The sequence below is a fragment of the Ochotona princeps genome, chromosome 6, assembly GCF_030435755.1.
Source record: "Ochotona princeps isolate mOchPri1 chromosome 6, mOchPri1.hap1, whole genome shotgun sequence".
In the NCBI taxonomy this organism is placed as follows: Eukaryota; Metazoa; Chordata; class Mammalia; order Lagomorpha; family Ochotonidae; genus Ochotona; species Ochotona princeps.
The window spans coordinates 73884186-73912114 of NC_080837.1; the positions used below are offsets into that span (position 1 = coordinate 73884186).

Sequence of the window (27929 nt, forward strand, 5' to 3'; positions counted from 1 at the left end):
GAAACTTGGTTTGTAATAGGACTGACGGTACTGGAAAATTATTTTCTTTTTTGTTTTTTTCTAATTAAAAAGTAGATTTTTGGCCATTTCGCCCAAAATTTTAACTTCATCTCTGGTGTTGTTTCCTCAAAAGAAATAAGATTATCATGGGATATATGTATTTATTGAGTTTGAAATCTCTGTGAAAGACTTAAGGCCTAATGTATTTTACCGGGACCAACAATGTGGTGTAGTGGACTTTGAGACTGCCTATGGCGCTGTTTACCCTCGGGTCTCTAGGAGCCAGCTCTTCTACTTTTGATACAGCTGTCTACTTGCAGCCTGTGAGGATGGCGGAAGATGGCTTGGGTTTTGGGGCCCCTGTACACACAGGGCAGACCCAAAGGATGCTCCTGGCTTCTGTCTTCAGATCAGTTCAGCTCCAGCCATTGCAGCTATTTGTGGAAGTGAATTATCAAATGGAAGATTCTCTCTCTCTCTTACCTTTTCTCCTTGTAACTCTGTCTTTCAATTAAAAAAATTTTTATATCATCTTCCAGTGAGATTTTCATTACTGAAATCATAATAAATTTAAGAAATCATAAATAGATATTTATTGTTACCAACAAGTGCTGAAAATGTCACACTGGTACATATTACCCCTGATTTTGTTTACATATGAATTTGAGCACATTTTGTGTAAGTGGAATTTTTTAAGATACTACTAGCTTTGCAAATCTTTTTTTTTTTTTTTTTTAAATAACAATGTGTTTACTTGAAAGGCAGAGTTACCACAGAAAGAGAGAGAACGAGAGAGAGCTTCCGTCTGCTGATTCACTCCCCGGATCGCCACAAAGGCTGGGGCTTGGGTGATATGGAGCCAGAAGATTCTTCTGGCTCTCCCGTGCGGTGGCAGCCACCCAAAGCTATTGGGGTTACTTCCTGCTGCTTTCCCAGGCTTATTAGCAGGGAGCTAGTGTAGAAGTGGACCATCCACAACTTGAACCAGCACCAGGCATTGTCATACCACAGCACTGCCCCGACCCCTTCTGATTTAGTAAGGGTTAGGATATACATGGTCTTGGACTTGCACAGTATTTTATAGGCAAAGTAGTTTTGATTCTGAGGTTTGTATGTTTCCAGGTCTTTTTTATTATTATTATTTTATCTTAACTTCTTTTAAAATTATTAGCATATTTCCATGTCTTAATATGAACTATTTAAAGCATGCTTTGTATTTAATAAATTGTTTTCCTCTTCTGAATTTTTCTGTAGTTACTCAATAGCAAGAAAGGATATTAAGGAAGTAGACATTCTCAGTCTTGCAGAATCTGAGCTCTCCAGCAAACCAGGTAAAATGAATGAATCAGCTCATTATTTGATGATGTAACAGTCTGTGTGGTAGATTGAATACAGCCAGAATGTGCCCTGGTGCTGTGTATCTGCCTGAGAGCTGTTCCCCACCGCCCCCCGTTTTTTTAAAGATTTATTTGAGAGAGAGAGATAAAGAAAGAAACCCGTCTGCTGGTTCCTTCCCCAGGGCCTGCAGTAGCCAGGGCTTGGCCAGGTTAATGCCAACAGCTGGAAATTCAGTGCTTATCTGCCTTAGTGGTGGCCAGACCCCAGGGCCTCCGCTGTCAGGCAGAGCGTGTTTTAGCAGGAAAGTGGGTTTGGGAGTTGATGCACGACCTGAGCGGGCCTGGGCACTGCAGTACGAGATACAGGCATCCAAAGAACTGCTTCACCTCTGGCCCAAACGCCTGCCCTGCTGTTAGGGTTTCTACAGAATCCTGTGTAGAGGAAGAACAAGCGTTCATGTAACAGTTGATGACGCATGTGTAGGCTCACTGAGTCATTTCGTGAGTTAAGGCTGAATCTGAATCCAGGTCTTGGGGCTCTTCTCTGTCATTTTATGCTGTTGATGCCATAGCAACTGCTGAAGGACATTTTCACTCTTAGGGCTGCAGAAAGCAAGCATCTTCCTCAAAACCAGAGTGGTTCCTGATAATTGGAAAATGGATATAAGTGAGATCCTTGAGTCATCAAGTAGTGATGATGAAGATGGCCCAAGGGAAGAAAATGAAGAAGAGAAGGAAAAGGAAGCCAAAAAGGAAGAGGAAGAGGTGGTATGTGTAATTTCATATTTACAGCAAATAAAAACATTTGAATGCCCTGTAGTAAAAATGCCACCTTCCTGCATTAGTCCTGTTTAAATTCCTTGGCCTTTGTTTCTGTCTTTGTCTAGTTTTAATTCATTGCTGGGGCGGGTTGGGGGGATTGTGAAAGCATTCCGTCTTGTAGCTCAGTTTGTGTAAATCAGAGATAATTTTTAGTAAGAAGTTACAAATGCTTTTGGGTTACACAACACTTATACATTGATTTTCTTTGTATCTTTTCCACATAACCCAAGAGGACAGAGGTAGCTTTTAGGTGTTTTATCTTTTAATCCATTTAAACTGTCACTAACCTTAAGGACAAGAGATGTGAGGTTCAGAGAGGTCAGGTAACTCCCCCAAGGAGGCGGAAGTCAAATGTGGAAAGCTGGGATTGGATCCCACGTCTGGTGTGTCAGATTGAAAGCCCTCACTGCTGTGGGACATTTCACAGTCCCTCAAGGGTAACTGGGGTGAAAACTGCTGTCCAAACCCAAAGAAGACTTTATTTGTCAATTTTTGATAAATCATTTGTATCAGCGCTGATGGTTTTCTTCAACACTGGCATGTCATTTCAAGTGTCCGTGTAACTGAGGCAGGGTGACCATAGAGTTCTGTGTAATTGCTTTCGTGTGTGTTGTCTGTTTGCTTGGCAGTGTTTAGTTACGTGCAATAAATTGTCTAGGGTATCCGTGTTTTTGGTTATTATGGGATGAAGGGGCTTAGGGGACAAGACAACGAGAATGAATTTATTGGAGGACCTATTTGAGCTGAAAAATATTTCGCTGGGAAAAATGAACGTTCTTTGTTCCTGCCTTAGGAACGCCAGTGTGATGAGTTTGTGAAATGCTGCGTGTGTCCCAGTACTTGATGAAGGGGATGCGCCGTTTCTTTTCTTTTGACTTCCCCTGCAGTATGTGGTGTTTCACACTCTGAAATCAGAATGGCGGTTCAGACTTGGAGGCTGCCTACAGAGTTGCCATGGTAACCTGCTGTTGGTTTTAAGTGAGCATGCTCGGAAAGACAGGAAGGTTTAGCAGAGGCTTGGCAGGTTGCCAATGGAGGTTTGCCAGCTGCTTTGAAATGGGCTGTCTTTCTTTTCCTTTCATGTAATGTCTGATTTTTGTGTGGAAGAGAATATAAGTAGTGCTGTATAACCCTGCGGATGTTATGCCCTAAGAGGGAGAGCAAATATTTGCAAGTCAGACTGAGAAATGACCAGACCCTGTACTGATTAAGTAGAAGGGGAACCTAACCATTTTGCATTTGAAAGAAAATGCAGCACCTAGGTAAGATACATTCTCTCTCTCTCTCTCTCTCTCTCCTTTTTTTTTTTTTTTGTATGTTTAGTTACCATGTTGGTTGCCAAAATGGGAATAACTAAGAATTTTAGATATTAGTGGTGTGCTAGGACTCACAATCAGGCGAGACTTGCCTGTGAAAGGCAGGGGGAGTCTATTTTTAGAAAATCAGAGGATGAAGCCTATTTTTCAGAAGCAGAAGATGGATTTTGGAATGAAAAGGCTAATGGCACAGTTTGGCAAAATTCAGGGCTGGAAGTCTGAGTATTAAACGTGAATTTTGTGTTTTATCTGTCTTTATTTGTAGATTCTGTGTTTTCAGGGAAAATAGGCCACATTTTCAGGGTGTGAACTGTTGCAGGCTGTGGCTTTTTGATTGTTTGTTTAACATTAGTTAGAATCTCCCATTGGCAAATAGTAAAAGAAAATTCTTGTCTTTATTTTTGCTAATACTTTTAATTGGTGTCCCTTCTTGAATGCATTTTCTCTATCCCCACACCCTCTTCAGGAAAAAAAACAACTGACCTTTTAAACAAAGAGGGTAACGAGCTTTGTGGAGAGTGGCTGAGGGTGTTTGTAACATAGTAAATCTCACTGTATTGCAATGATTAATTTCATCAACACTGTAACGCTTTATTCGAGGTGTGAGTAAATGTGGAAACAAGGAGCTGAGGCCAGGCTCTGTTACCTATTGTTTGCAGGTCAGAGGAAAGAAGTGTTGAAAGGTAAGGTAGGGGCTCTTAGAAGGATAGTGTCTTCTGTAATTGTGTTCTCTTAAATTGCGAACTTGTTAAATTTAAGGGAACCAGAATGCTTTTCATCTGAAAACGAATAGCAGAAATTGCAAAATGTAGACATTGGTGTATGTGATGATTATTTTTACATTATTTTTTAGATGATCAGTAATCCAGCATATGCTTAATTGAATGACTTAATGTAAACTAATTCATCCTTGGTAATATAAGTAGATTTCTTGGAGTGAGATTTTTGTTTGTTTATTTATTAATGCTGTAGAAGAAAATAAGCTGAACATTCTTGCTCCTGGATTTAAGACTGAGTTGCTGAATCATCCTGACTTGTCTTCAGCAGTAATTTTTAAAAAGTCAACATATTAATGAACCAAAACACCTTAATCTACACAATGCAAAGAAGGGGGGGGGGGGAAGGAAGTATGGTATAAAATGAGTAAAAATCTGGGAAGCCAGGGCCTGCCTGGCTTAGTCATCAGGGGCCTTTACCACGGCCGTGAACCGAAGCTGCTGTATTACTCACACATTACAAGTCGCAGTCTCTCCATACTGTAGTGATGGTGCACTTTTCCTCAAGACTGAATGTCAGTTTTCAGTGATCAAAAAGGAAAAAATCTTTTATCATATTCTGTAAAATGTTACAATAATATTACAGTCTGTCATCTCATGTTTGTGGTGCAGCAAACAGATTTTATGCAGTAGGATCACACACGTGGTAGGGACTTGTGCTGTGATAATGGCCTGTGGACGTTCTGTCTGATGCTTTGAGTGCTCGGCCCTAGCCTTGCAGGGGGATGTAAGAATCTGTGACTTTAACTGCAGAGAAGTACGCTTTCCATTTGATGTTGCTTTGGAACCCCTAAGCATGGCTAGGACAGGACTCGTGTCTAGGTGGTCTGTCTCTGCTGCTGCCAGGGATGAAGGATTGGAAATCTGGGGTGAGGTAGGCCCTAGCTACTGATGACTTCAAATTTCAGCTCATGAATGATTATATTGAATAATCCTAGAAAATATTTTTTGTTAATCTGACTGAGATATCTTTTGTTAAGAAAATGATATATTAAAAAAAAGATTCTTGAATTTTCTTTTTTTTTTTTTAAAGATTTATTTTTATTTTTATTACAAAGTCAGATATACTGAGAGGAGGAGAGACAGGAAGTGGAGCTGCCGGGATTAGAACCAGCAGCCATATGGGATCAAGGCAAGGACCTTAGCCACTAGGCCACGCTGCCGAGCCCTCTTGAATTTTCTTTTGAGCTTTGAGATTGAGAAGTTCATGGAAACTTCTCAATGTAATGATATCCATTGTTCCTTTAGTCCTGACTTGTATTTAATTTGGATAAACTTTCTAAAGGAGAACATAAACAGATTGTTGCTTATACACCTAAATATCAAGGGGAATTTAGTCCTAGTTTTTATTAATTTTAAGATTCATTTGAAAGGCAGAATGACAATACATGTGAGAGAGTGTTTCTGTGTGTCTTCCACCCAATTGGTCACTCTCCAAATGGCCATAGTGACTGGGGCTGAGCCATGCCAAAGCCAAGGGTCTGGAACTCCATCCAGGCTTCCCATGTGTGTAACAGGGGACCACACGGGGCACACACGGAACATCTTATGCTCTTGTCCAAGAACGTTAGCAAAATGCTTGATCAAGAGCAAAGCAGCCAGGACGGGCCATGTGAGGTGCCACTGTTGCTACCAGGACTTTTAGCTGCTGTGCCACAATGTGAGGTTCTTCGTGTTAGCTATGTCATTCGTAGCAGCATGAATATTGTTGATTGCTGTTTAAATCAAGGATTGTTGTTATCTATTAATCTGTGCTTTTTGTAGATTGAATCAAAAGCCATTTGTGGATCATTCAAGATTACCCTGGATATAAATGCTATAGAATAAATGCTTAGAAACTCAGGAAAAACGCACATTTAAAGACTTCAATCTAATGTAACTTTTAGGTATATCAGCTACTATTAACTCGAACTGCCAATCAGGTGTTTCTAAACAAATCCTAAAACGCAAACCTTCAACGAGCAGTTGACATTAGCTTGTACTCAGAAAGGACAGGTTACTTGCTGAAATCTTTAAGCTTAACCTGTAAAGCAAGCTAACAAAAATGCTCTAATGTCTTCAGCAAAATCCTTCTTCACAAAGCTAACATAAGGGTTCTAGCCAAACCAGGATCACGTACCTAATCAAATGAACGAAGACTGCGTGTTTTTACACACAGATGCGGCTACATCCTTAAGTGTTATAACAGCTTTTCTGATGTGTGTTTTCGAGTTATGCTTGGGGCGGGGTGGCGGGGGGCGGAGCTTTACTAAAAGCAAGATCTGAGCACTTGATCTCATCTAAACCTCATCTTGTTGTTTCCAACATGTGGACGTTTTCCATCAAAGAAAATAATTCCTAGGCTAAGTTAACAATAGTGAGATAATCATTATTTTAGGCTGGCTGTTGTTAGATCATAAAAATATTATCATACCATGAATATGCAAGTTTCTGTTCTCTGTAAATATATAACAGGAAAGAGAGGTACCACTCTAGCTGTAGGATTTCATGAGGTCTTCAGCAGCACTGGTTGGTTCTCAACTTTTTAAACAAATACTGCAGTTTATTATGTTGACCTTATTCCTTTTTTTTTAAAGATTTATTTCTTTTGATTGGAAGATAGATTGACAGAGAAAAGGAGACAGAAAGATTTTTCATCCCTAAGTGGCTAGGCTACAGTGGCTGGAATTGAGCCGATCCAAAGCCAAGAGCTAGGAGCTTCCTCCACATTTCCCACACAGGTGCAGGGTCCCAAGGCTTTGGGCTGTCCTCAACTGCTTTCCCAGGCCACAAGCAGGAAGCTGGATGGGAAGTGGAGCTGCCAGGACTAGAACCAGTGTCCATACGGGATCCCGGTGCATGTAAGGCGAGGAATTTGCCACTAGGCTATTGCACTGGGCCTGATTCTCGGTTTCTATTATCAAACCATTATTTCCTCCCTTAGATCAACAGCCCTACTCTACTCCAAAGTCAGCAGGAAACCAGGAGTTTGCAGTGGGAGCTGACTCAACACCACCTGGCTGCTCTCCCTCCTGCTGGGTACAGCTGGCACTGTTTGTCCTAGGAGAGTCCTCAGTGTTTGCCTCTGTCCTGCATGTGCTAGCGCTTCCTGGCCCAGGCCCTGGCGCCGGGGCGCTCAGAGGTGAGGCTTTTCCTGACCTCCCAGCCATACATTTGCTGTTGCATGTCTTGTCCTCCCAGCACAACCAGAGCCGCTTCACTTCCGCTACCTCCAACAAACTTCCATGTGAAACCAGGCACATTTTCCTCTTATTTCCCTGTCCTGGCTCAGACCCACCCATTGTGGTCATTTTGGGAGTGAACAGCAGAAGAAAGATCCTCTCTATTTCTCCCTTAATATATGGTAACTCTGCCTTCCAAATAAATAAATCTTGAAAAAAAAATTTGGAGTTATTTAGGTTAGGAAGCTAAAAAATAGGCAAAGCTTAGCCCGCTATACCCATGGGGTCGGCCTTACCCTCATACTTACTTTACATTAAAAAGCTCATGAGGCTAGCACCAGAGTTGTATTAAAGCGAGTAAAGCTTCTACCAGCAACCTGCAGATGTGCCTGGGAAGGCAGCAGAAGCTGGCCCAAGTACACCCTGACACCCGCAAGGGAGACCTGGGTGGAGTTCCTGGCTGCCCGCCTGACCAATCCTGGCCACTGTGGCCATCTACTGGGTGAACCACTAGATATTACATGTCTCTCTGTCTCTTCCTCTCTGTAAAATTTTGACTCGCAAACAAATGGCTTTTATAAAAAATTAGACTGTACAATATGTTTCAAATATAAAACTCTATACAAGAAAATGTAAGCAGCTACTGGTAACACTGCTTCCTTGGGGTTAGTGCCTAGGCCCAGGGCGGCTGCCAGCTCCATCATATTTTCTGAGATCTGCCTTTATACATGCCCTTCCCTTGTGGGGTCTGCCCACTGCAGAGGGCTCCTTTAGGTGGGGGAAAGGGATGGGAGATCTGTGAATCCTAAGAGTAGACAGGGGTGAGGAAGATTTGTGATGGGGTTTTTGGCACAGAGTGAGAATGGAAGCCAATGGAGAAACCAGAAAGAGGATTCAGGCAACCTCATGAAAGAGCGACGAAGCTGTGTGTGTCCAGACTAACGTGTCACAAAGAAATCACTCTTTCGGTGTTGGTAAATAAGCACGAAATGCTGGAGTGAAAAGGTTTTGAAAGTTGAGATGCCCATTAGCAAATGATGTGTACCATCACGTACAGTCTACACAGGACAAGCTCAGTTACATCTTCCTGCACTCTCGAAAGTGTAGCCTTTGCAGCTCTAACCTCTCAGGTCCTAAGAAGCTACCCCACTGATTCATTAGAAACATGTGCAAGTTACATGGGTTTGAAGGGCTTTGTAAACACTGATGCATGTTTGAAAAATTTGAATGACTCTGTTTATAGTCTGGAAAGTAGAGTTGCCAATTCAGAGAACAGTAGCTCAGCACAGGGAACATATTATCTTGTTTTGTAAAAATTGCATTCATCTCCCTAGTCTAATAAAATGGTAGAAAGGTCATTCTGTTATAGAGTCTGCCATTTCTGAGTAATTATCCGTTTTCACGTTAATGTGTTTGGGGGGCAGACGGGTGGATACCAGCCGAGTGATTGTGACAACCACCTGTATCTTCATCATGGTCCTTTCTCTTACCCTCCGACTCCTGTTGTATGGATTTTTGCTAACATTCACCCACAAACTCAATGAATGTGAAACAATGAAGACAATTGTAACCCCAGTTGCTTTTCACAGATGTTACATAACAAGAGTGTCTCAGTAAAAACTAATCCAGGTTGGCATGTGCCTGGTGCCCTCATGGACCTTACCAAGCGTCTATGTGTGATGTGTGGGGAGATTCTGAGAACTACAAATGTGCATAAGAATTAAGCTATAGGGGGCCCGGCGGCGTGGCCTAGCAGCTAAAGTCCTTGCCCCGGGATCCCATATGGGTGCCGGTTCTAATCCCGGCAGCTCCACTTCCCATCCAGCTCCCTGCTTGTGGCCTGGGAAAGCAGTTGAGGATGGCCCAAAGCCTTGGGTTCCTGCACCCTTGTGGGAGACCTGGAAGAGGTTCCAGGTTCCTGGCTTCGGATCGGTGCAGCACTGGCCTTTGCTGGGGAGTGAATCATCGGATGGAAGATCTTCCTCTCTGTCTCTCCTCCTCTATATATATCCACCTTTCCAATAAATATAATAAATCGTAAAAAAAAAAAAGAATTAAGCTATAGCACAATCCTCCCCCCACCTCGCCTCTCTGTCCTCTTGAGGGAGGGAGGGCAATCTTTGTTACCAGGTGGGAAGACTTATTATTAACCTCTTCCCAAGGACCTGTTCAGAGCAGAGACAGGCTTTCATTCTGTTTGCAGATCGTCGTGGTAGAGCCCTGTCTTCATGCCAACCCGCCTTCCCTGGTTTCTGCCATTGCTGCTTGTGCCCCTCTAGGACCGTCTGTCATTTAGATCCGAGGCATTCCCTGATGCTGTCGCCTGCGCTCCCTGTCTCACAGGACCATGTTGGTTCCCTCCCTCGCTCCAGTACTACACATATCACAGTGTTGTGTTGGCTTGCGTTACCTTTTTACACAGCACCCCCCGCCCGCCCGCCAGACTTAGAGCAGCAAAAAATAGGAGCTGCCATGCGTTCTTCGTTCTTATTTAATCCACAATTCCTGACTCATGGTAGCCATTAGTAAATGTTTGAACTTCATTTGAAGACATCATAACATGACTGAAAAGATTCACGACCTAATATTGGAGCCTGTAATACTAGGTAGTAAAAGTGAACATTTCTTGACATGGCCATCCTGTGTGTGCCTCTCCTGTCTCTCACCCCGTCCTGGCTGGCGCCTCCCCGATGCCTACTCCGTCTTCATGTGCTTAGCTGAGGGGAAGAAAGAAGACTTGGCAGCAAGTTCCACTGACCCCTGAGCCCAGTTCCTGCACACCTTTTCTAGTCCTAAGCCTTCCGTTTGCAATTGACATGTCTAAAAATGGAATTCTTTAGTCTGAGAAATACACCTAAACCTAAAATTTGATGACCACAATGCCTCAGGGAGTCTAAAACAGTCTTGGTTTTACGCCAATTTTAATCTGAACTATGCCATTTTTTAAACATTAGAAAAGAATTTTTATGTGAAAGGTACAGACAGATGGAAATAAATCTTCCATTTACTGATTCATTCCGAAGATGCTGAAAACAGTGGGGATAGAACTGGCTGGGTCTCAGTCTAGGTGTCCCCCCTGGGTGACTGACACCCAGTACTCGAGGCCCTTAATGCCTCCTTCGGGGACACACACCAGCAGAAGTGAGCTGGAAGCATACTAGCCTGCACCCAGCTGGGCACTTTGACGTGGATGCAGCTGTCCAAGTGGCCCAAACTGTAGAAAGGCCGACCCCGAAAATGATATCATTTATGAGTTTTAAAACTTTCCTCGAAAGGCAGAGAAAGAGAAGAGATGGATCTCCCATCCACTTGTTCTGTGCCCTTTATGATGCCAGTGTCGGTGTAGCTGAGCCTGGATGCTAGGATCAGCTAACTCCACCTGCGAGATCTGTGTGGGTAACAGGGACCCAGTACTTGAGCCATCGCCTACTACCCTCAGTGATCACATCAGCAAGAAGCTAGAATCTGAACATTGGTTTGGACTCAAACCCAGGCAGTTGGGTACAGAATGTGGGCATCATGAGAATTTAAAAAAAAAAACTATTTTTATTGCAAAGTCAGATATACAGAGAAAAGGCAGGAAGATCTTCCGTCCACTGATTTATTCTACAAGTGACCACAATGACTGGAGCTGAGCTGAGCCGAAGCCAGGAGCTTCTTCTGGGTCTCCCACATGGGTGCAGGGTCCCAAGGCTTTGGGCTGTCTTCTACTGCCTCTCGAGGCCACAAGCAGAGAGCTGGATGGGAAGTGGAGCAGCCAGGACTAGAACCAGCACCCATAGGCGATCCAGGCACATTCAAAGCGAGGACTTCAGCCACTTGGTCACCACATTGGTCTCCTCATGAGATGTTTTAATTGCTGTACCAAATGCCCATGATGTATATTGGCAGTGTGTGCGTATGCATTTATTTATTTGACTTGAAAGGCAGAGTTAGCTTCCATCCTTGACTCACTCTCCAAATAACTACAATAGCCAAAGCTGCTTCCTAATCTCCAGTGTGGGTACAGGGGTCCCAAGACCTTGGGTCCTCCTCCATGGTTTTCCCAGTTACACTGGCAGGGAGCTGGATGAGAAGTGGAGCAGCTAGGACTCGACTGGCTTTAGCTGCTACGCCACAGCCCTGGGCTCATATAAATATATAAATATATATATTTAATATATATATGAGTAATATATATATTTAATTTGGAAAGACTGATTTACAGAGAAAGCTCTTCCGTGGTTCACTCCGCAGATAAGCGCAATGGCTCGAGTTGAGCCAATCAGGAGCCAGGAGTTTCTTCCGCGTCTCCCATGTGGGTGCAGGGTGCCAAGGCTTTGGACCGTCCTCTACTGCTTTCTGAATGTGCAATCAGCTGGATGGGAAGTGGAACAGCCCGGGAATGTGCCGCCGTCAAGGCAAGGACTTCAGCCACTAGGCTACCATGTCGGACCCAAAAACATGTTCTTAATAACTGATTTTTTCAGGGTTCAGTGTGGTGGTTTGGTGGATTAGGCTGCCACTTGCCATTTCAGCCTTCCTTATCCGAGCACCGGTTCTGGCCCCAGCTGCTTGGCTTCCCATATAGCTTCTGCTTTTGTGCCTGGGAAGCCATGGAGGATGGCCCAAGTATTCAGACTTATTTTGCGCTGCTCCCCGCAGCTGCCCACGGGTCAGGTTGAGTGCTGGTGATGGAACATTTCCCGAGCCGCCTCTCTGCAGCCTTGCACTTCCCCGCATACCATTGTCAAGCCAGAGAAGGAATATCTAGGGCATGCCTACCCTGTGGAGCCCCAGGACAGCTGGACTCCACAGTCCGCCCAGCTCTGGAATCATCACTTGGGCACATCCGGGGCTGCTTGTGCGTTCTCTTAGGCAAGGTGTTCAGAACACTTGGATGCTGCGGTCCCCACGTCCCCCAAAATTCGGTAAGAGAAGCTGAGGATAAGGAGAACCTTCCAGAGATCTGCAAAGCAGAGACCCTGGGGCAGGCAGAAAGAAAACAGTGGAAGACGCTCTTCGGGGAACAGGTTCCTGCAGAGGAATGCATGAGCCGTGTGGGCCTGCAACAGGAGGGCACTGGCGCCCGCCAGTGAGGGAGTGTAGAGGCACCACGTCTTCCTCGTCGGCTTGACCTGCACCTTCTTCCTCTGGCACCAAAGCCCCGTTCCCACACCCAGGATGCCGCCGTCCTCTCTGCTTCACTGTGCCCCCTCAGTCCCTTTCAGGCAACTCTAACCTGGGTGTCCGGCCCCACTCTGCTCCCCCATGCGTTCAGAAGTGCCTGGCATTCTCAGGAATGGGGAACAGGTTGGGGAGACCCAAGGGAAGGAAAGAGGCTGGGATTGGATTCTTCCTTCAGTAGGAACAGTGTTGAAAACAGGCTGTGTGGGCTGAGGAGTTTCGGGAGAACTGGTAGAAGCGATGGTGACGCTCAATTGGCGCTCTTGGCTATAATCTGAGATACGGTGGGAAAATAAATCCTGCTGAACGAAAGTATTACTAGAAAGACTCATATGTAAGGAACTTACTCTCTTGCCTTCACTGCCTCTTTGCTTTATTTCCTCCCTCCCTCCCTCCCTTCCTTCTCTTTCTTTTCTTTCTTTTCCTAAACCCAAGAGCACATGAGGTGGAGGGGGGCGGGCGTTTCGGAGGAGAAAGCTTCCATTGGCTGGTTTAATCCCAGCTGCTCTCAACACCTGGGGGTGTTGCCACAGCCAGAAGCCTGGGATCCCTTGCAGGTCTCCCGTTTGGGAAGCGGGGCCGTAGTCTTGAGCCTTCATCTGGCTGTGGCTTTCCCAAGATGCATCAGCAGCAAGCAGGGTGCTGCTACTCCAGCCAGCACTCCACGGTGGGTGGGGAGTGCCCTGGGCAGAGGTTCAGCTGGTGGAGCCACCACGCTCCCCTTCTTGATTATTTTATTATATATCTTGATTGCTTGTTTATTGATCCTGCCTATGCTGTTAGCTATTGTTAAAGCTATCGTAATTTTTAAATGCCTGAGAGTTGCCTTTGTTTGGAATTTGGCTTTGAAAAGACAATCAGAATTCTTCTAGAACTTAGAAAAATAGGAAAATTAAGTTGCGGTTACTTATATGCAAGAAACCTCTCAGCATTTTGTTTGTTTCCTCCTAGTATTGCTAAACGTTAAGAAAGAATTTTCCCAGGTAAGGACTTAGAAATAGCCTCTGAAGAAAGACATGTATCATTAAAAGCCTTAACTAGTTTTTTTAACCAGATAATGACAGGATTAGTAAGTTTCAATAATTAGTAAAAAGTAACACTTAAAAGGTATAATTTTAGAAGCACTTGCTTTTATAGGAATGTTTCCATTATCTTTTTTTTGTAAGAAACTACATTTGTAGTTGTGTGACAAATGTGCTTCCCTAACAAATGATTCTCACTTAGGCTTTTTTTGTTTGTTTGTTTGTTTTTATTACATTGCATTATGTGACACAGTTTTATAGGCACTGGGATTCTCCCCACCCCTCCCCAAACCCTCCCCCCATGGTGGATCCCTCCACCTTGTTGCATTACCACAGTTCAAGTTCAGTTGAGATTCTTTCATTGCAAGCATATACCAAGCATAGAGTCCTCGCTGACTTAGTTTTACGGGCTGAAAAGTCAACTGTAGAGGCCATAAAGAATGGCAGATGAACAAACAGGTTAGCTTGAGTGCAGATGAGGTAATGGAGTTTAGGCGGAAAATTGAATTCATAGAACTCACTCAATATATTTAAATTTCTTCGAAACATTGTTCATACTAAACAGAAAAGCTTTATCTCCTGTTTGTAACCCCTGGTTTATATCCAAAGCAAAAAACCCTCTGTTTATATGTAACTGATAGACATGTGTGTTATGATTCTGCAGGTAAGGGACTTGTTGTATTTTGATGGTTTTTCTTTACTGAACCCTTAGGACATTCTGTTCCCGACTCTGAGTCCTCCGAGGGCCTCTCAGAGGCAGGCTCTGTCAAAGTGATCAATGGGTGAGGGTTAGAGGTTGTGCAGACTCACAGTTGCATCCAATTGGCCGCAACAAAATAGGAGTTAGGATCTGACACCGTAAGATTTTGAGAAAATTTACATTTTCTAGTTTCGTGAAAATTTATATCCCCTTGCCTTAGGGCTCACAAAACCAAAATAAAAGAAAGACAACATTGTCTCTCTTGCTATGCCCTGTGCTAAACACTGACTTATTCTGTCTTGACAGCCCGAGGAAGAACTTGACCCTGAAGAGAGGGACAGCTTCCTCCAACAGCTTTATAAGTTTATGGAAGACAGAGGTATTGTCATGCTCATTATTGACACATCATTTTCTGATACAATTTTATATTTTAGTTGTATGCATTGCTTTTGTGAATATTGTGGGTGATGGGATTAGGTTTCCAGTAAAGTCAGTTTAGTTGCACCTGTTACAGTAAAATATTAGCATAAAACAAACTTTTTATCCTATTTGAGTAGGAAAAAATAGGAATATAGTTTTGATATAATTGAACTTAATGGACCTCTAACTTCTAAACCCAAAAATAATCATAGTGTTTCAAGAGTAGAAAGTGGCCAGAGATACTGTTAATCTACTCCACCATTAATTACAGTTTTTAAAAAAAATTTGTTTTTCTTTGAAAGGAAGCATTACAAAGAGAGGAAGAGATGTTCTCTCCACTGGGTCACTCCCCAAATGGCCACAGCAGCTAGGACTGGACCAACCAAAGCCAGGAGCTTTTTCCATGTCTCCTACGTTGGTGCAGGGGTCCAAGCACGTGAGCTGTCTTATGCATCATGCCACTGATGTTGGCTAGTTCATAAGGAGGTTGGCTTTAGACATTCTCCTTCAGGCTATTGCTAGCAATCTGAATGTTTACAGAAAAGCAATGGAAATGCAAGCACAGCCTATACCTCCCCTTTCCCCCTGCGTATGTGTGTGAGCTTCTTGGACCATTGGACCTTGTGAAGTTTCGAGGTTTAATTTAGTTTTAAAGTTCTTTAAATATGTGCCTCCAGCTAATGAAATTTGGGGTAATAGAACTTGAAAGCTTTGTTTTCAAATTGGTATTTTTCATTCAATAAAAATTTATTTTACTCTCTGGTATTCAAAAGGTACTCCAATCAACAAACCACCTGTTTTGGGCTATAAAGATCTCAATCTGTTCAAACTCTTCAGACTGGTTTATCATCAGGGTGGATGTGACAATGTAAGCATAACATTGTTCCTTCAAGTAGATACTGATTTGCTAAAGCCTTAACTCTTCTAATGTTGCCTTGTTAAATGTACCTTAGGTAATTAACATATTTTCTTAGTGTACATAGATTATCAGTTTATGTATAGATCATTTCCCTTTGCAAATATTAATAAACCAAAACTTAATTTTCCAGATTGATAGTGGTGCTGTATGGAAGCAAATTTATATGGACCTTGGCATTCCTATTTTGAATTCAGCTGCTTCCTACAATGTAAAAACTGCTTATAGAAAGTAAGTAGTATAGTTCATTCATCACAGAAAACACTTACAGAAAATATTTTCCATGTAAACATCATTGCATCAATCAGGGGAACATCAAAGTTAGAGAAAGTATCTATAAAGATTACTAGATTATTAATATTAATTATTAGTATCAGTAATTCTTGATTCAGGGCATCAAGTCTGCTTTAGTACATTTCTTACATTGTCCTAATTTCCTTTTCCAAGTCATGAATACAGGTAGGTAGTGGTTGTAGTCTGAACTCAGGTTGTGGGCTGTAGACAAGTCTTGGGGTGACAGCGGTGTTAAGCTATGACAGGGTCAGATGTGTTAGTAGAGCCTTTTAGAAACAGTGTTTCTGGTTCCAGTCCTATCTAAAACACCAGAAAATTAGTAGCATAGAAAAAGTACTTAATAAAAAATGGACTTGAGTGGTAGTTTTGTGAAAGTGGTGCGTGTCTAACAATGTTCGCGTGAAATGGAAAGGCATATGTCTGAAAGTAAAATACTATTTGTTCAGGTATCTCTATGGTTTTGAGGAATACTGCCGTTCTGCAAATATTCAGTTTAGAACTATTCACCACCATGAACCGAAAGTAAAGCAAGAAAAAAAAGACTTGGAAGAATCGATGGAAGAGGCTCTAAAGGTAGACCGAGAGATGCCTTCGGTGGCGGTGAAGAGTGAACCCGAGGAAAACGTTGATCCAAACAGCGAGAGTGAAAGGGAAGAGGTAGAATTAAAATCTCCAAGGGTAAGCACTGAATTGTCGCTTTATCTGGTCAGTTTAAAAACATTTTTAATGGATATATTCAGACATACAAGAGAATACTACAGCCCTTGTTTGTTGTTTTGATTGTTTTGAAGACTTACTTATTCCATTTATTGGAAAGTCAGATTTACAGAGAGAAGGAGAGAGACAGAAAGATCTCCCATCTGCTGGCTCACCCCCCAGTTGGCCACTGCAGCTGGAGCTGAGCTGATCTGAAGCCAGGAGCTTCTTCCAGGTCTCCTGCACAGGGCAGGGTCCCAGGGCTTTGAACTATCTTCGAGTGCTTTTTCATGTCACAAACAGCAAGTTGGATGGGAAATGGAGTAGCCGGGATTATAAACCGGCAGCCATGTGGGATCCTGGCACATGTAAGGGGAGGATTTATCCACTAGGCTACTGTGCCAGACCTACAGTCTTTGTTTTATTTGCGACATGGTGATGCTGTTTTGTAGACGAGCCTTGCCACTTTTTTTCATCTTCCTGAAGATTGCTCCCTCCTGTAATTTTCTGTTTATTTCTGCTGAAGTCCTTCTCATCTGGAATTGGTCTCAAACAAGCCCTTCCTTGTTGTCTTTAACTGAATCGTCACCTCACCAGGGCCCATCCTTATCAGCTTATGTCAAATTGTAACTTCTCTGGCATTCTCTAATGTTGCTCTTATCTATAATTTACTTATTTATTCTGTTGTTTTCTTTTCTTTCTGACCCTGTTCTGCACTTGTATCAGTGCCCAAGTGTGCAGATCAGTGTTCGGTTTGTGGGTTGACAAGTCTTGGGCATCTAGACTACCTGGCATATGGCAAGCATTACTAACTAGTTGTTAGTAATACCTGCACTCCTAACCAGACATTAGCGTGCCTTTCACCGACACTATCAGCAGTAATGTCCAACTCTGGTCGTGGGTATCCCTGGTTTTTGTCTTCTCTACTGTCGCCATTGTCCAATAATGTTTGTGTGGTATGATTTGTCAAATGTGGGTAGTGGGGACAGTGAGTGCTTGATACAGCAGTGAGGTTGCTGTTCAGAAGACCTGGCCCTCTTCTTCCAATTCAGCTTCCTGCTGGGCCACATCCTGGCAAGCAGCAAAGGTTGACTCAAGTCCTTGGGTCCCTGCCACCTGCAAGGGAGACCTAGGTAGAACTCGCTGTAGGCTCTGACGGAGCCTAGTCCTAGCTGTTGCAGTCACTGGGTGAGCAAACCTGCATATAGAAGATCTCTATGTCTCTGCCCTTCAAAGAAAGTAAAAACGCTTTAAATTTTTTTAAATATTAGGAGAAAGAAATTAACACCTGTGACAGAAGTTCAGTTGCTGGATTATTATCTTATTTTTCAATAAATTCATAGTTTTTGAAAGATAAGATAAAATTGCCTCATTTTAGTTTGCTCTCTATTTTCTAGTAAATATAATCTAGTGAATTGAGTTTTTCTGTTTTTAAATTTTAAAACAATTATAAAATTCACATAAAGTACAATTTGCCCTCTTAACCATTTTTATGTACAATATGGACTGACATTTAGTCTTCGCATTGTCACATAAACATCACCAGCAACCTGTCCAAGAATTATTCTACAAAACTTAACTTTCTGTTCCTATTAAGTACTAAAGTCCCATTCATCCCTTTCCCAACCCCTACTGTGATTTTTTTCTTTCTATATATTTGAATTAATATTCTGCCCTTCTTATTATGGGATTGCATAGTTTTGATACTATGTGACTGGCTTATTTTACTCAGTGTAAGATCTGCACAGTTCATCCATGTTGTAGCATGTGAGTATATTTCACTGTATGTGTCTGGGACGTACTTTCCTAGTACCTGTAGTGTTCTGTATAGTATGGGTGAACCGTAAATTTATCATCACCAAGATTTTTCCCCCAGATTTTTTTTTTTTTGCTATTACAAAAAGTGCTGTAATACATATATATTTGTAAAGGAATCCTTATTTAACTAAATGTGAGTGTGTGTGTGTACATGTATGCACTAGACTTACACTACGTGAGATCTCTGAGACAAAGGCATGCAGACCTAAGCTCTCATGGGTCACATTTATGCATAGATTGTGTAGATATTTGCAGAGCTCCTGCTAGGTTCTGGGCCATGACTAGACCTGAGGCTACAGAATTAAATACTGTCAGGCTCCTCTCATCATGAAGGCACATCACAGTGCTAAGTAATAGAAGTTTTTCTTCTTCTGCTTTTGAAGTATAAATACCACTTAAAAGCTGGGAGAACACTGATTGGCTTAGAGGTGTGAAAAGTGCAGCATGCAGAGTGCCCAGTTGCTGGCTTTGTTTCCATCCCGCAGGTAGAGGAGCAGTCTCAGCATTTCACGGTTGACATGTGCAGGAATTGAGAAGAAGGGAAGGCAGCTGTCCAGCTTCACACTTGGTCTCCGGCAGCATCTCCCTCAGGGGAGTCCGCTTGCCTGTACTTCCTCTGTTGTGACTCTTGATGTGACTCAGTCTTTTTTTTTTTTAAAGTTGGATTTGCAGAGAGGAGAGACAAAGAGAAAGATCATCGGTCCTCTGGCTCACTCCCCAAGTGGCTGCAACAGCTAGAGCTTAGCCGATCCAAAGCCAGGAGCCAGGAGCTGCTTCTGGTCTTCCACGCACGTGCAGGTTCCTAAGGCCTTGAGCCATCCTAAACTGCTTTCCCAGGGAGGAGGGAGCTGGCTGGGAAGCGGGGCCACTGGGACACGAATCTATGCCCATATGGGATCCCAGAGCATATAAGGCGAAGGCTTTAGCCACCAGGCTTCCGTGCAGGACGTGTGCTTCAGTCTTTTCAAGGTGTATTCACACACAAATATGGCAATCATGTAAATTTCTTCTGGATAGTACGCAAAGTCAGTTTTTAAAGCAGCCATAATGGACTGAGTTGATTTTTTTTCTTACTAATTTTCATCATTAACATTTAGAATTCATGTAAAAGCCTTTTTAAAGACTTACTTTTATTGGAAAGTCAGATTTACAGATAGAAGGAGAGGCAGAATGAACTTTGGTCCATTGGTTCTCTCCCCACTTCCCAACGGCCAGAGCTGAACTGATCTTAAGCCAGGAGCTTCCTCCAGGTCTCCTACGCAGGTACAGAGTTCCAAGGCTTTGGGCCATCCCCTGCTACTTTCCCAAGCCACAAACAGGGAGCTGGAAAGGAAGTGGAGCAGCCACAACAGGAACCAACACGTGCAAGGCGAGGATTTTAGCCACTAGGCTATCACGCTGGGCCCAAAAACCTTTTTAATAGTCAAGAAATATGTAAGAGATAGATAATAGTCAATGAAGAAGAAATATTTTGTGTCTAATACAATATGTAGCCAAGGATTATACTTAAGTACTGTCATACAGGGACCCAAACTGAGAAATGCATCCCAGAGAATGCTTAATGCAGTCTAGGTGGTGTAGCCTAACATGCTCCAGGCTTGGTGGTATAGCCTGCTGTTCCCAGGCCCCAAATCTGAGCAGCATGCTCCAGTACTGAATACTGTAGGCAGCTGGAACACCATAGTTAGAATCTATGTTTCTAAACATAGAATAAAAAGGGACAATGAAAAGACTTGGTGGTAGGGATATTTCGATTCCATTGTAGTCTTACAGGAATGCCATTGATACTGTACATTTCATTAACCACATTGTTGCTATGTGGCACTTGGCTGTGGTTTATATTGGCTCTTCACTCTCAAGGAGAAAGTGGAAGGATGTGACTCAAGGCAGAGAAAGGACTGTGATGCCTATGCAAGGAGAAGGCAAAGCCGTCTTTCCCTGCCCCCCTTCGGAGTGGCAGTTATCTTTTTTTTTTTTAGGATTTTTTTTTTTATTATTGATTACATTGCATTATGTGACACAGTTTTATAGGCACTGGGATCCCCTCTCACCCCACCCCACCTCCCCATGGTGGATTCCTCCACCTTGTTGCATTACCACAGTTCAGTTGAGATTCTTTCATTGCAAGCATCTACCAAGCATAAAGTCCAGCATCTTATTGTCCAGATAAGTTCAATGGTTTCTTGGGGAGACCATCTCTGGTCTGAAGGTAGAGCTGGCAGAGTATCATCCCGATCAATTAAAAGCCCCAACATAACATCAGTAACCATTTATAACATCACGGAATTAGTTGACATGGTATGGAGTAACCAATATATTAAAAGAGAAAAAAAAAGAATGCAAGTTCTGAACCACATCCTGTGACTTCTACGTTGACATTTCAATTATTAGTTTATATACAACCGGCTGCTATACAACTTAAAATGGCTATAAATTAGTATTCAGCTGTCTCATGTCTATTTTAATTTTAGTATTTAGCAGTTCATAGTGCTGAAGCATGATTTTGCTGAACCTGGTTGTGTTTCGGGTAGTTTAACTCTATAACTCTAACAAGACATATGTCAACAGTTTAGGTGAACAGTTTTAGGAGGGATGTGCAGAGAAATCTTCAATACCCCAGTGAGGAGTAACTAATCTTTGTGTCCCACCCAGTGAGTTATAAGTGCATCCCCGCTGACCGTTTCCTGTCTGTTTCTAAGCTTTCCTTGTTGTTCTCTATCTATTCTGGTTTTTTGTTTGTTTGTTTGTTTGTTTGCTTGTTTGTTTTGAGGGGTTTCTGGAGCGCTCCTGATGGTCATTACGAGAGAGAGTGGGGACCCAAAGTCGGAACCAGGCAAGGACCAGAGAAAGCTCCTCTCCCTAGTCCCGAAGGAAGTTTACTGTTCTGTTTCTGCGGACCGCTCAGTGCTCCTGGTTGTCGTTCCGATGACCTCGGATCCTGCAAGGCAGGATTTGGGCTTCTTCCATCCCATGTGGTAGATCCAAATGGGGGTGGGTGACCTCAGAGTTCTTGGCCTCCGAAGGCACTCCATTTCCCTGTGGTCTCCTTGGCAGTTGGGATGTAGTCCTTGGTGCTCGTACTGAAAGTCCTTGGTGAGGAACTGGGAGTCTTCAGGGTTGGGATACAAGCCTCTTCTTGTCTGCCTGCTCCACTCTGGGGTCCCCCCCTGGAGTGGCAGTTATCTTAAGGCTTTTGTCTCCTCTACTAGGGCCGAAGGAGAATCACTCGAGATGTAAATTCAATTAAAAAGGAAATTGAGGAAGAGAAAGCAGAAGACAAATCAAAAGACAATGATACAGAAAGTAAGGATGTAGACGCTGACTCTGACACCATGGAGAAAAAAGAAGCTGAGCTGTTCCTGGGGAGAAAAACCACACCAAAGCCAAAGGAGAAGAAAATTAAAAAGCAAGAAGATTCCGACAAGGATTCGGAAGAAGAGGAAGAGAAAAACCCAGAGAGGTACATTGTCTTGTGTTTGTTCCGCAGAAGCTTCTGTCTGGGGTCCAGCAGTGCCTTGCTCCTGCCTAGAGATTCAGGTTCAAGGGAATGTTTTCTTATTTGGACTTCCATTCCTCTTGTCTAAGGAAGGGGAGACACATTGTGAAGATGATGTGTGTCGCCTTTCGGAAATGGAGAATGCACTGGTCGCACCATTTTAATAGCACTTGTGCCCTAAACAGTGGCCTCAAAGAGGGCTGCACCACCCAGTCCAAAGCAAGGTCCTGCAGTTGACAGCAGGGAAGGGAGCTGGAGAAAAATGGAGGAAGTGGACAAGAGGAAACAGCGACAGCAAAAAGTCCATTTTAAAAAAGGTACAATGTGGGAAGCTACCAGACACATGGGTGCACAGTGCTGGCAGATGTTTCTCTGTGTTAGCCTTAAAACTTTTTTTTCCAAGTTCTTGTATTAGAATAAGTGGCATGCACCCCTGATTCTAGTTTGGAAAATATGTTCTTGCCCCACATCATACCAATCAATTTCAGCTTTTTAATATCCATTCTGTTTGCTGTTGAATGAAAATTGTATTTTCATCTAGGCACTGGATGTACTATAGGGCCTGCACTGACCTAAAAATAGCCAGAGATTGAGTAGTCCAGCTAGACCAAGGTAATATCTGACCGTGTGATTTAGTTGGCCATTGCTTTAAATGTTGGGAAATGGGTTTACTGTTTTATTTTATTTATTTTTTAAAAGGTTTATTTATTTACTTGAAAGACTTATACAGAGTGTGAGGGAGACACAGAGAGAGATTTTCCATTATCTGGTTCACTCCCCAGGTGGCTGCAGCCAAGAGCCAGGAACTTCTTCCAGATTTCCCTCGTGGGGGCATGGTCCCAAACACTTGAGCCATCTTCCACTGCTTTCCCAGGCACATTAACAGGGAGCTGGATCGGAAGTGGAGCAGCCAGGACTCGACCTGCTTCCCATATGGGATGCCGGCGCTCCAGATGGCAGCTTAACCTGTTCCACAGTGCTGGCAGCCGGATTTACTAATTTTAGGTATTTCTAAAAGGAGTTTTAAATGAATGATAGCCTAACACAATTGCAGTATAAGCTGTCGTCCAAAGTTATTTTAAAATCGTGTTATGTGATGGTACATGTTATGAAAATCTTTGTTAAGACAAATGTAAGGAAATGTAGCCTGCTGTAGTCAGCTTGTGGCTAACCCCTATTAAAAAATTAATGTTTGTTATAATAAATATCTGATAAAAATAGGAATGCTTGAAGATAATTTGATTCAACATAAACATATAGAGGAACCATATGATATTGTATGAGCTTGGTTAGAGAATTTTGAAAAAATTTCCATAGTTGAATATAATTGGGATCAGGAGAAGTGGGAAGAAACAATAGCAATTGAGTAAAATGATATGTTATAATATTTTAAATATTTAGGAAAATAATTAAGCAGGGATGAACTGTTTTAAATGTAGGCCTGAATATCAGTTGAAATTTTGTGAAAAATAAACACCAGAAATATCTATTATATAAAGTATATAAACCATGGATGCATCTGTGTGTATAAAGTGGCTTAAAGGAACTTCCGATTAGGTGTACAGCTGGCCAACAGTCTGTGTTCTCGTCTGCCGGCTGTGGCCGTGGCCGTGGCCTGAGGGCTCTCATCAGTGAGCATTTGTGCTTTCAGTGTTTTTTCTCAGTGTTTGGCATTCGCCTCCTTGGGCTCTTACTGGAAGGTGTCCTAGAAGAGCATTCCTACGGCAAGTGGGTCCTCAGAGCTCCTTGTCACTCCGTCCCCTACGGGCCGTGAAACTGACACCCTGTTGCTGAACACAGGACTTCCTTGTTAGCTTTTGAAACCCCTCAAACACTGGAACCATCTTTGATGGTGTTCCGTTCCTGTTCCTTGCAGAGTTAGTACAGAATGGTTTAGCGTAATAATATTAAACATATTGTTGGAGCTCCTCGTGTGAACCTCCTTTCTACCCCAGCATCAAACATCGCCTGCTAGAGGAGGCGCAAGCAAGGGGCAGCCAACCCATATTAAGCTGAGCTTTAGTCCCCGTTTACTATCTTACAGCTTTAGGCTGAGAACCAAGCATCTAGCGTGGCTTTGGTAGGGTCAGGAAACCTTTAAAACACAACCAGTGAGAAAAGAAATGATCAGCATTTTGCCACTAAAAATTGCCAAGCCTACTAGGACCTACTCTGAATGGAGCAGAAATTAGTAATAAAGATTTAGGATAATTTAGTTGCAGAAAGATAGGAAATCCCTTTAGATCATTGTCACTTATGAATATGAATTGTCACACTTGAATGTCAATCCTAAAGACTTCTTTCAGAGTGCAGTGTTCTTGCTTTTATTTTGTCAAAAGTGATTTATTTGACCCCACGTCATTAACTGATTATTGATTGACCTTCAACAAGTCCAGGTTTCCCTCTATTCAGTGCACCATTCTATAGCAGATCCCATAAAGTCCTCCTCCTCCTCCTCCTCCACTGACATGGTATTCAGGTAACACTTAGGCTGTGAACATTCTACAGCTTGAATTTTTTTTTTGTAAATATTCTTTTGTTTTCCATTAAGATACTTGAGTTACTTGAAATGTTGTTATCAATATTATCACTTACTACAGGGAAGACACTGAAAGCAAATGCGACTCCGAACTGGAGGAAGATGAGGAAGACATGGAGCCCTGCTTAACAGGAACCAAAGTGAAAGTAAAATACGGACGCGGCAAAACTCAGAAGATCTATGAAGCCAGCATTAAAAGCACGGAAATCGATGATGGAGAAGTTTTATACTTGGTGCATTACTATGGATGGAATGTCAGGTAAGCAAGGGATTCCTATGGTGGAAGTTGTTTTCAGTGGTTCAGAAAGATACGTTTAGTGACTTACAGAACTAAAACAGTTGTGTGTGTGTTGATGTTCCGAACACATTTTGGTTTTTCATTTTCCCAGACTTTGACATTGTCTTACTAGCTGTGTCAATACTTCAGTCAAAGACCAGCTGGCTCCCATGGGTGCTGGAACACTTGGATGTATTATGCAGTTACACACTGCTTTTACACACTCACACATAGTGGGGGCCAGCCAGGAGGCTCCTCACTGACAAGACACTGGTTGAATCCCAGTATACTCAGGGCTTCCACTTTGAGGAATTTGGTGGCGTAGCATCCTGTGGATACCTGTTGCAGGCAACATGGACAGGCAACCAGGTCAGCACTTTGTTTCATTTAGGAATCAAGGCTGTGACATTCTAAGTAACTGATTTATTTTCATGATAGAAGAAACAGACGTGAGCTTCTGTTAAGTGATTTGAGGGAGGATTTAAGGAAGAAGACTGCCAAATTGGATACTGTCAGGATGCCAGGTTAGATTAGATTGTGGTTAGATCAGAATGCCAACCTAAGGTTGGTGCCAAAGTTGGAAGCAGCAAGAGTTACCTCTATTTGGAGATAAAGGGTATTTGGTCATTGCTGTGGCTTGATCCATGTTCCTGTTGTTTATGTGTTTAGATGTGCCCAGGCAGAGGTTTTGGTTTTGTTCAGTCCATTTGGTCACAGCAGCGGTGTCTGATGGTGCTCTGTGAAGCTGTTGGTGTTCCTAGGGGGGACGGACGGCTCCGCCCGTGGCCACATGGCCTTCCAGCTGATGTCAGCAGGCCCGTTCCATGATGCTGAGGCTGCTCATCTTTTCCCTTACAGGATCTTATAAGTTTGAAGTGTCCAGCTGTCCTGTACTTAATGGGAGCCAGACTACTCCAAAGAGTCCCTGTATCCTAGAAGTTCTCTGTTCCGATTCGGTTTCCTTACTTCTGAATTGGGGACGTGAAGTACTACTTTATAATGATACTATAAAACAGCAGTGATGCCCAAGTTAACATGCCAGAATTCTTGGAACAAGGCCTAGCATTTAGTGAGAAGTAACGGTATTCTTTTGTGTGAAGAGTTTGGCTTCTTTCATCTCAAATCATTTCAGAGTGTGGATTTGATAAATACCATATTAAAACCTTACATTTCTTTTCTTTCTATGATATACTGTTGAATTCTGGAGGGAAAAAAGAACTATGCTTACCAATTTTAAGTCACTATAAGAGTACATCAAAATGCTCATGGAAAATGGGATTAAAATATGTTTGCCTTGGTACAGAAAGGGTTTTTTTATTTTTGTTTTGTTTTAAATACTTTATTTAATGGAAATACAGATGGGAAGAGAGAGAGAAAGGTCGTCCATCCACTGGTTCACTCCCCAAGTGACCGCAATGGCCAGAACTGAGCCAACTCAAAACCAGGAGCTTCCTCCAGGTCTCCCATGCAAGGGTCTCCCACACAGGTCTCAAGGCTTTGGGTCATTCTCTACTGCATTCCCAGGCCACAAGCAGGGGGCTGGTGGGCAGTGGACATGAGCCGCCACCCATTTGGGATCCTGGAGGATGAAAAGCCAGAATTTAACCATTAGGCTGTCGCGCCAGTCCGAGTACACAGTTCTGAATTGCATGTATATGGGAGATGCTCATGGAAAAGGCAATATATGTAAAAAGTATACATGGGTTCAAAAAATTTTATAGCAAATAATGTTAAAATTTTTTTTTAAGGATTTATTTTATTTATCTGAAACGCAGAGTTAGACTTGGATATCCCTGCTGGGTCAATCAGCAACTTTTTGATGTATCATCGTATTTGTACATGCAGCAACCTTAAAAGCTTCTTTTCTGCTCAGATTCTCTTCATAACACTCATCTGCTGTATGTTTTCCTGCTCTTTAGAATTTTCCCTTCCTTTTTGCTGTTTTGTTTTATTTACTTGAAAGGCAGGCAGAACGAGTCAGAGTGAGCCATTCTTTGGGGTTGAGAGATCCTGGTGTCTAGTTGGGAATCTGGGGCTGCCATGGGTTGAGGCATTAGTGCTGGAAGTACCTGTGTGTGGAACTGCTCTGTGAGGCGAGGGCCCAGTGCACTACTTCCAGTGTCTCTCTGATGGCTCCTTTGGAATTTGGGGCTTTGCAGGTTACCTATTGCTTTGTTTGCCCCGGATAAGCTCGATCACCCTCTTACTGTCCTCAAAAGCTATGCTGATTTTGACTGTATTCTGTGTTTCTTGCCAGTCTGTCTGTCATATGAGAGTAGCAGCCTGTCTTCCTATATTATCCTCTCTGTACTTCCTGGCATACTGGTAGGCGCTCAGTAAATGTGCAAATAAGTGAATATTTCTAAGTAAAATAATGAAGCACAGATACCTAAAGCCTGATACATTGTCTATTGCCAGTCTTATCTGTAAAGTTTACAAAGTCGGTTGATCCAGCAGGAGATAGTGTTCGGACCACAATGTGGGAAATATTGGTACTGTGTCAACTGAAATTCAGCCTCTTTACTCTGCACATCTCTGTGCAGGCTGATTCCCATAGCAAGGTCATGTCTTCCGTGGAGTTTCCATTAACAAGGAATACTCTGATACAACAACTACCTATAGTGTTGTGGGGTTTTTTTTGTGGGGGGATGGTTAGGTTTTGATTGGTGATAGATATTATTTAATTCTAAGAAGGTTTGTTTCTTTTCTACTTCTGCTTGGTAATTTGCACTGACTTTTGAAATCCAAAGGTACAAGGGAAATGAAAGCGCTTTCAACTTAAGCTACCAAAAATAAACTTAGGTAAAGGATATCAAATATAAGTGTTTCTAAAAAGAATTAAATTCCTAAAGGTGACATAGTGCAAACTGAAGTGTTATTAGTGATAGTAAAAGCTAGAGAGGGTTCTGGGAAGAAGAAAATTGAAATGAATTTAATAAAATAACCTGCAACTGAGCATATGGCACAGTTGCTGAGTCATCCTTGTAGGACTCATTCAGGAGAATGAAGTGCCGTGCAGAATGTGCTGGGCAGCCCAGATCTGGGGGAGTTCGCATAGCCTTGGATCTGTCTAGAGTGTGCTTACCCAGAGCTCCCTCGGAACCTGCTAACTCTAAAAATTTCTCTGAGCCTTTCCCGGTTGGTGGCAGGTATACACACAGTTGCTGGCACTT

At 42.7% G+C, this 27929-nt stretch overlaps 1 protein-coding gene across 4 annotated transcripts in view; it reads left to right on the forward strand.

The window, feature by feature from the left end:
* Window positions 1-27929, forward strand: part of ARID4A (AT-rich interaction domain 4A) — a 66911-nt gene that overhangs the window by 23651 nt on the left and 15331 nt on the right. For 2 of the 4 annotated variants that reach the window (XM_058666498.1, XM_004597623.2), the window contains exons 9-16: window positions 1255-1331; window positions 1939-2105; window positions 14607-14679; window positions 15494-15588; window positions 15770-15867; window positions 16377-16608; window positions 21654-21904; window positions 24541-24738. In XM_058666498.1, coding sequence (XP_058522481.1) covers window positions 1255-1331; window positions 1939-2105; window positions 14607-14679; window positions 15494-15588; window positions 15770-15867; window positions 16377-16608; window positions 21654-21904; window positions 24541-24738 — 1191 coding nt within the window. The remainder of the gene's footprint in view (window positions 1-1254; window positions 1332-1938; window positions 2106-14606; window positions 14680-15493; window positions 15589-15769; window positions 15868-16376; window positions 16609-21653; window positions 21905-24540; window positions 24739-27929) is intronic. The other 2 variants (XM_058666497.1, XM_058666495.1) reach the window with 2 other exon arrangements.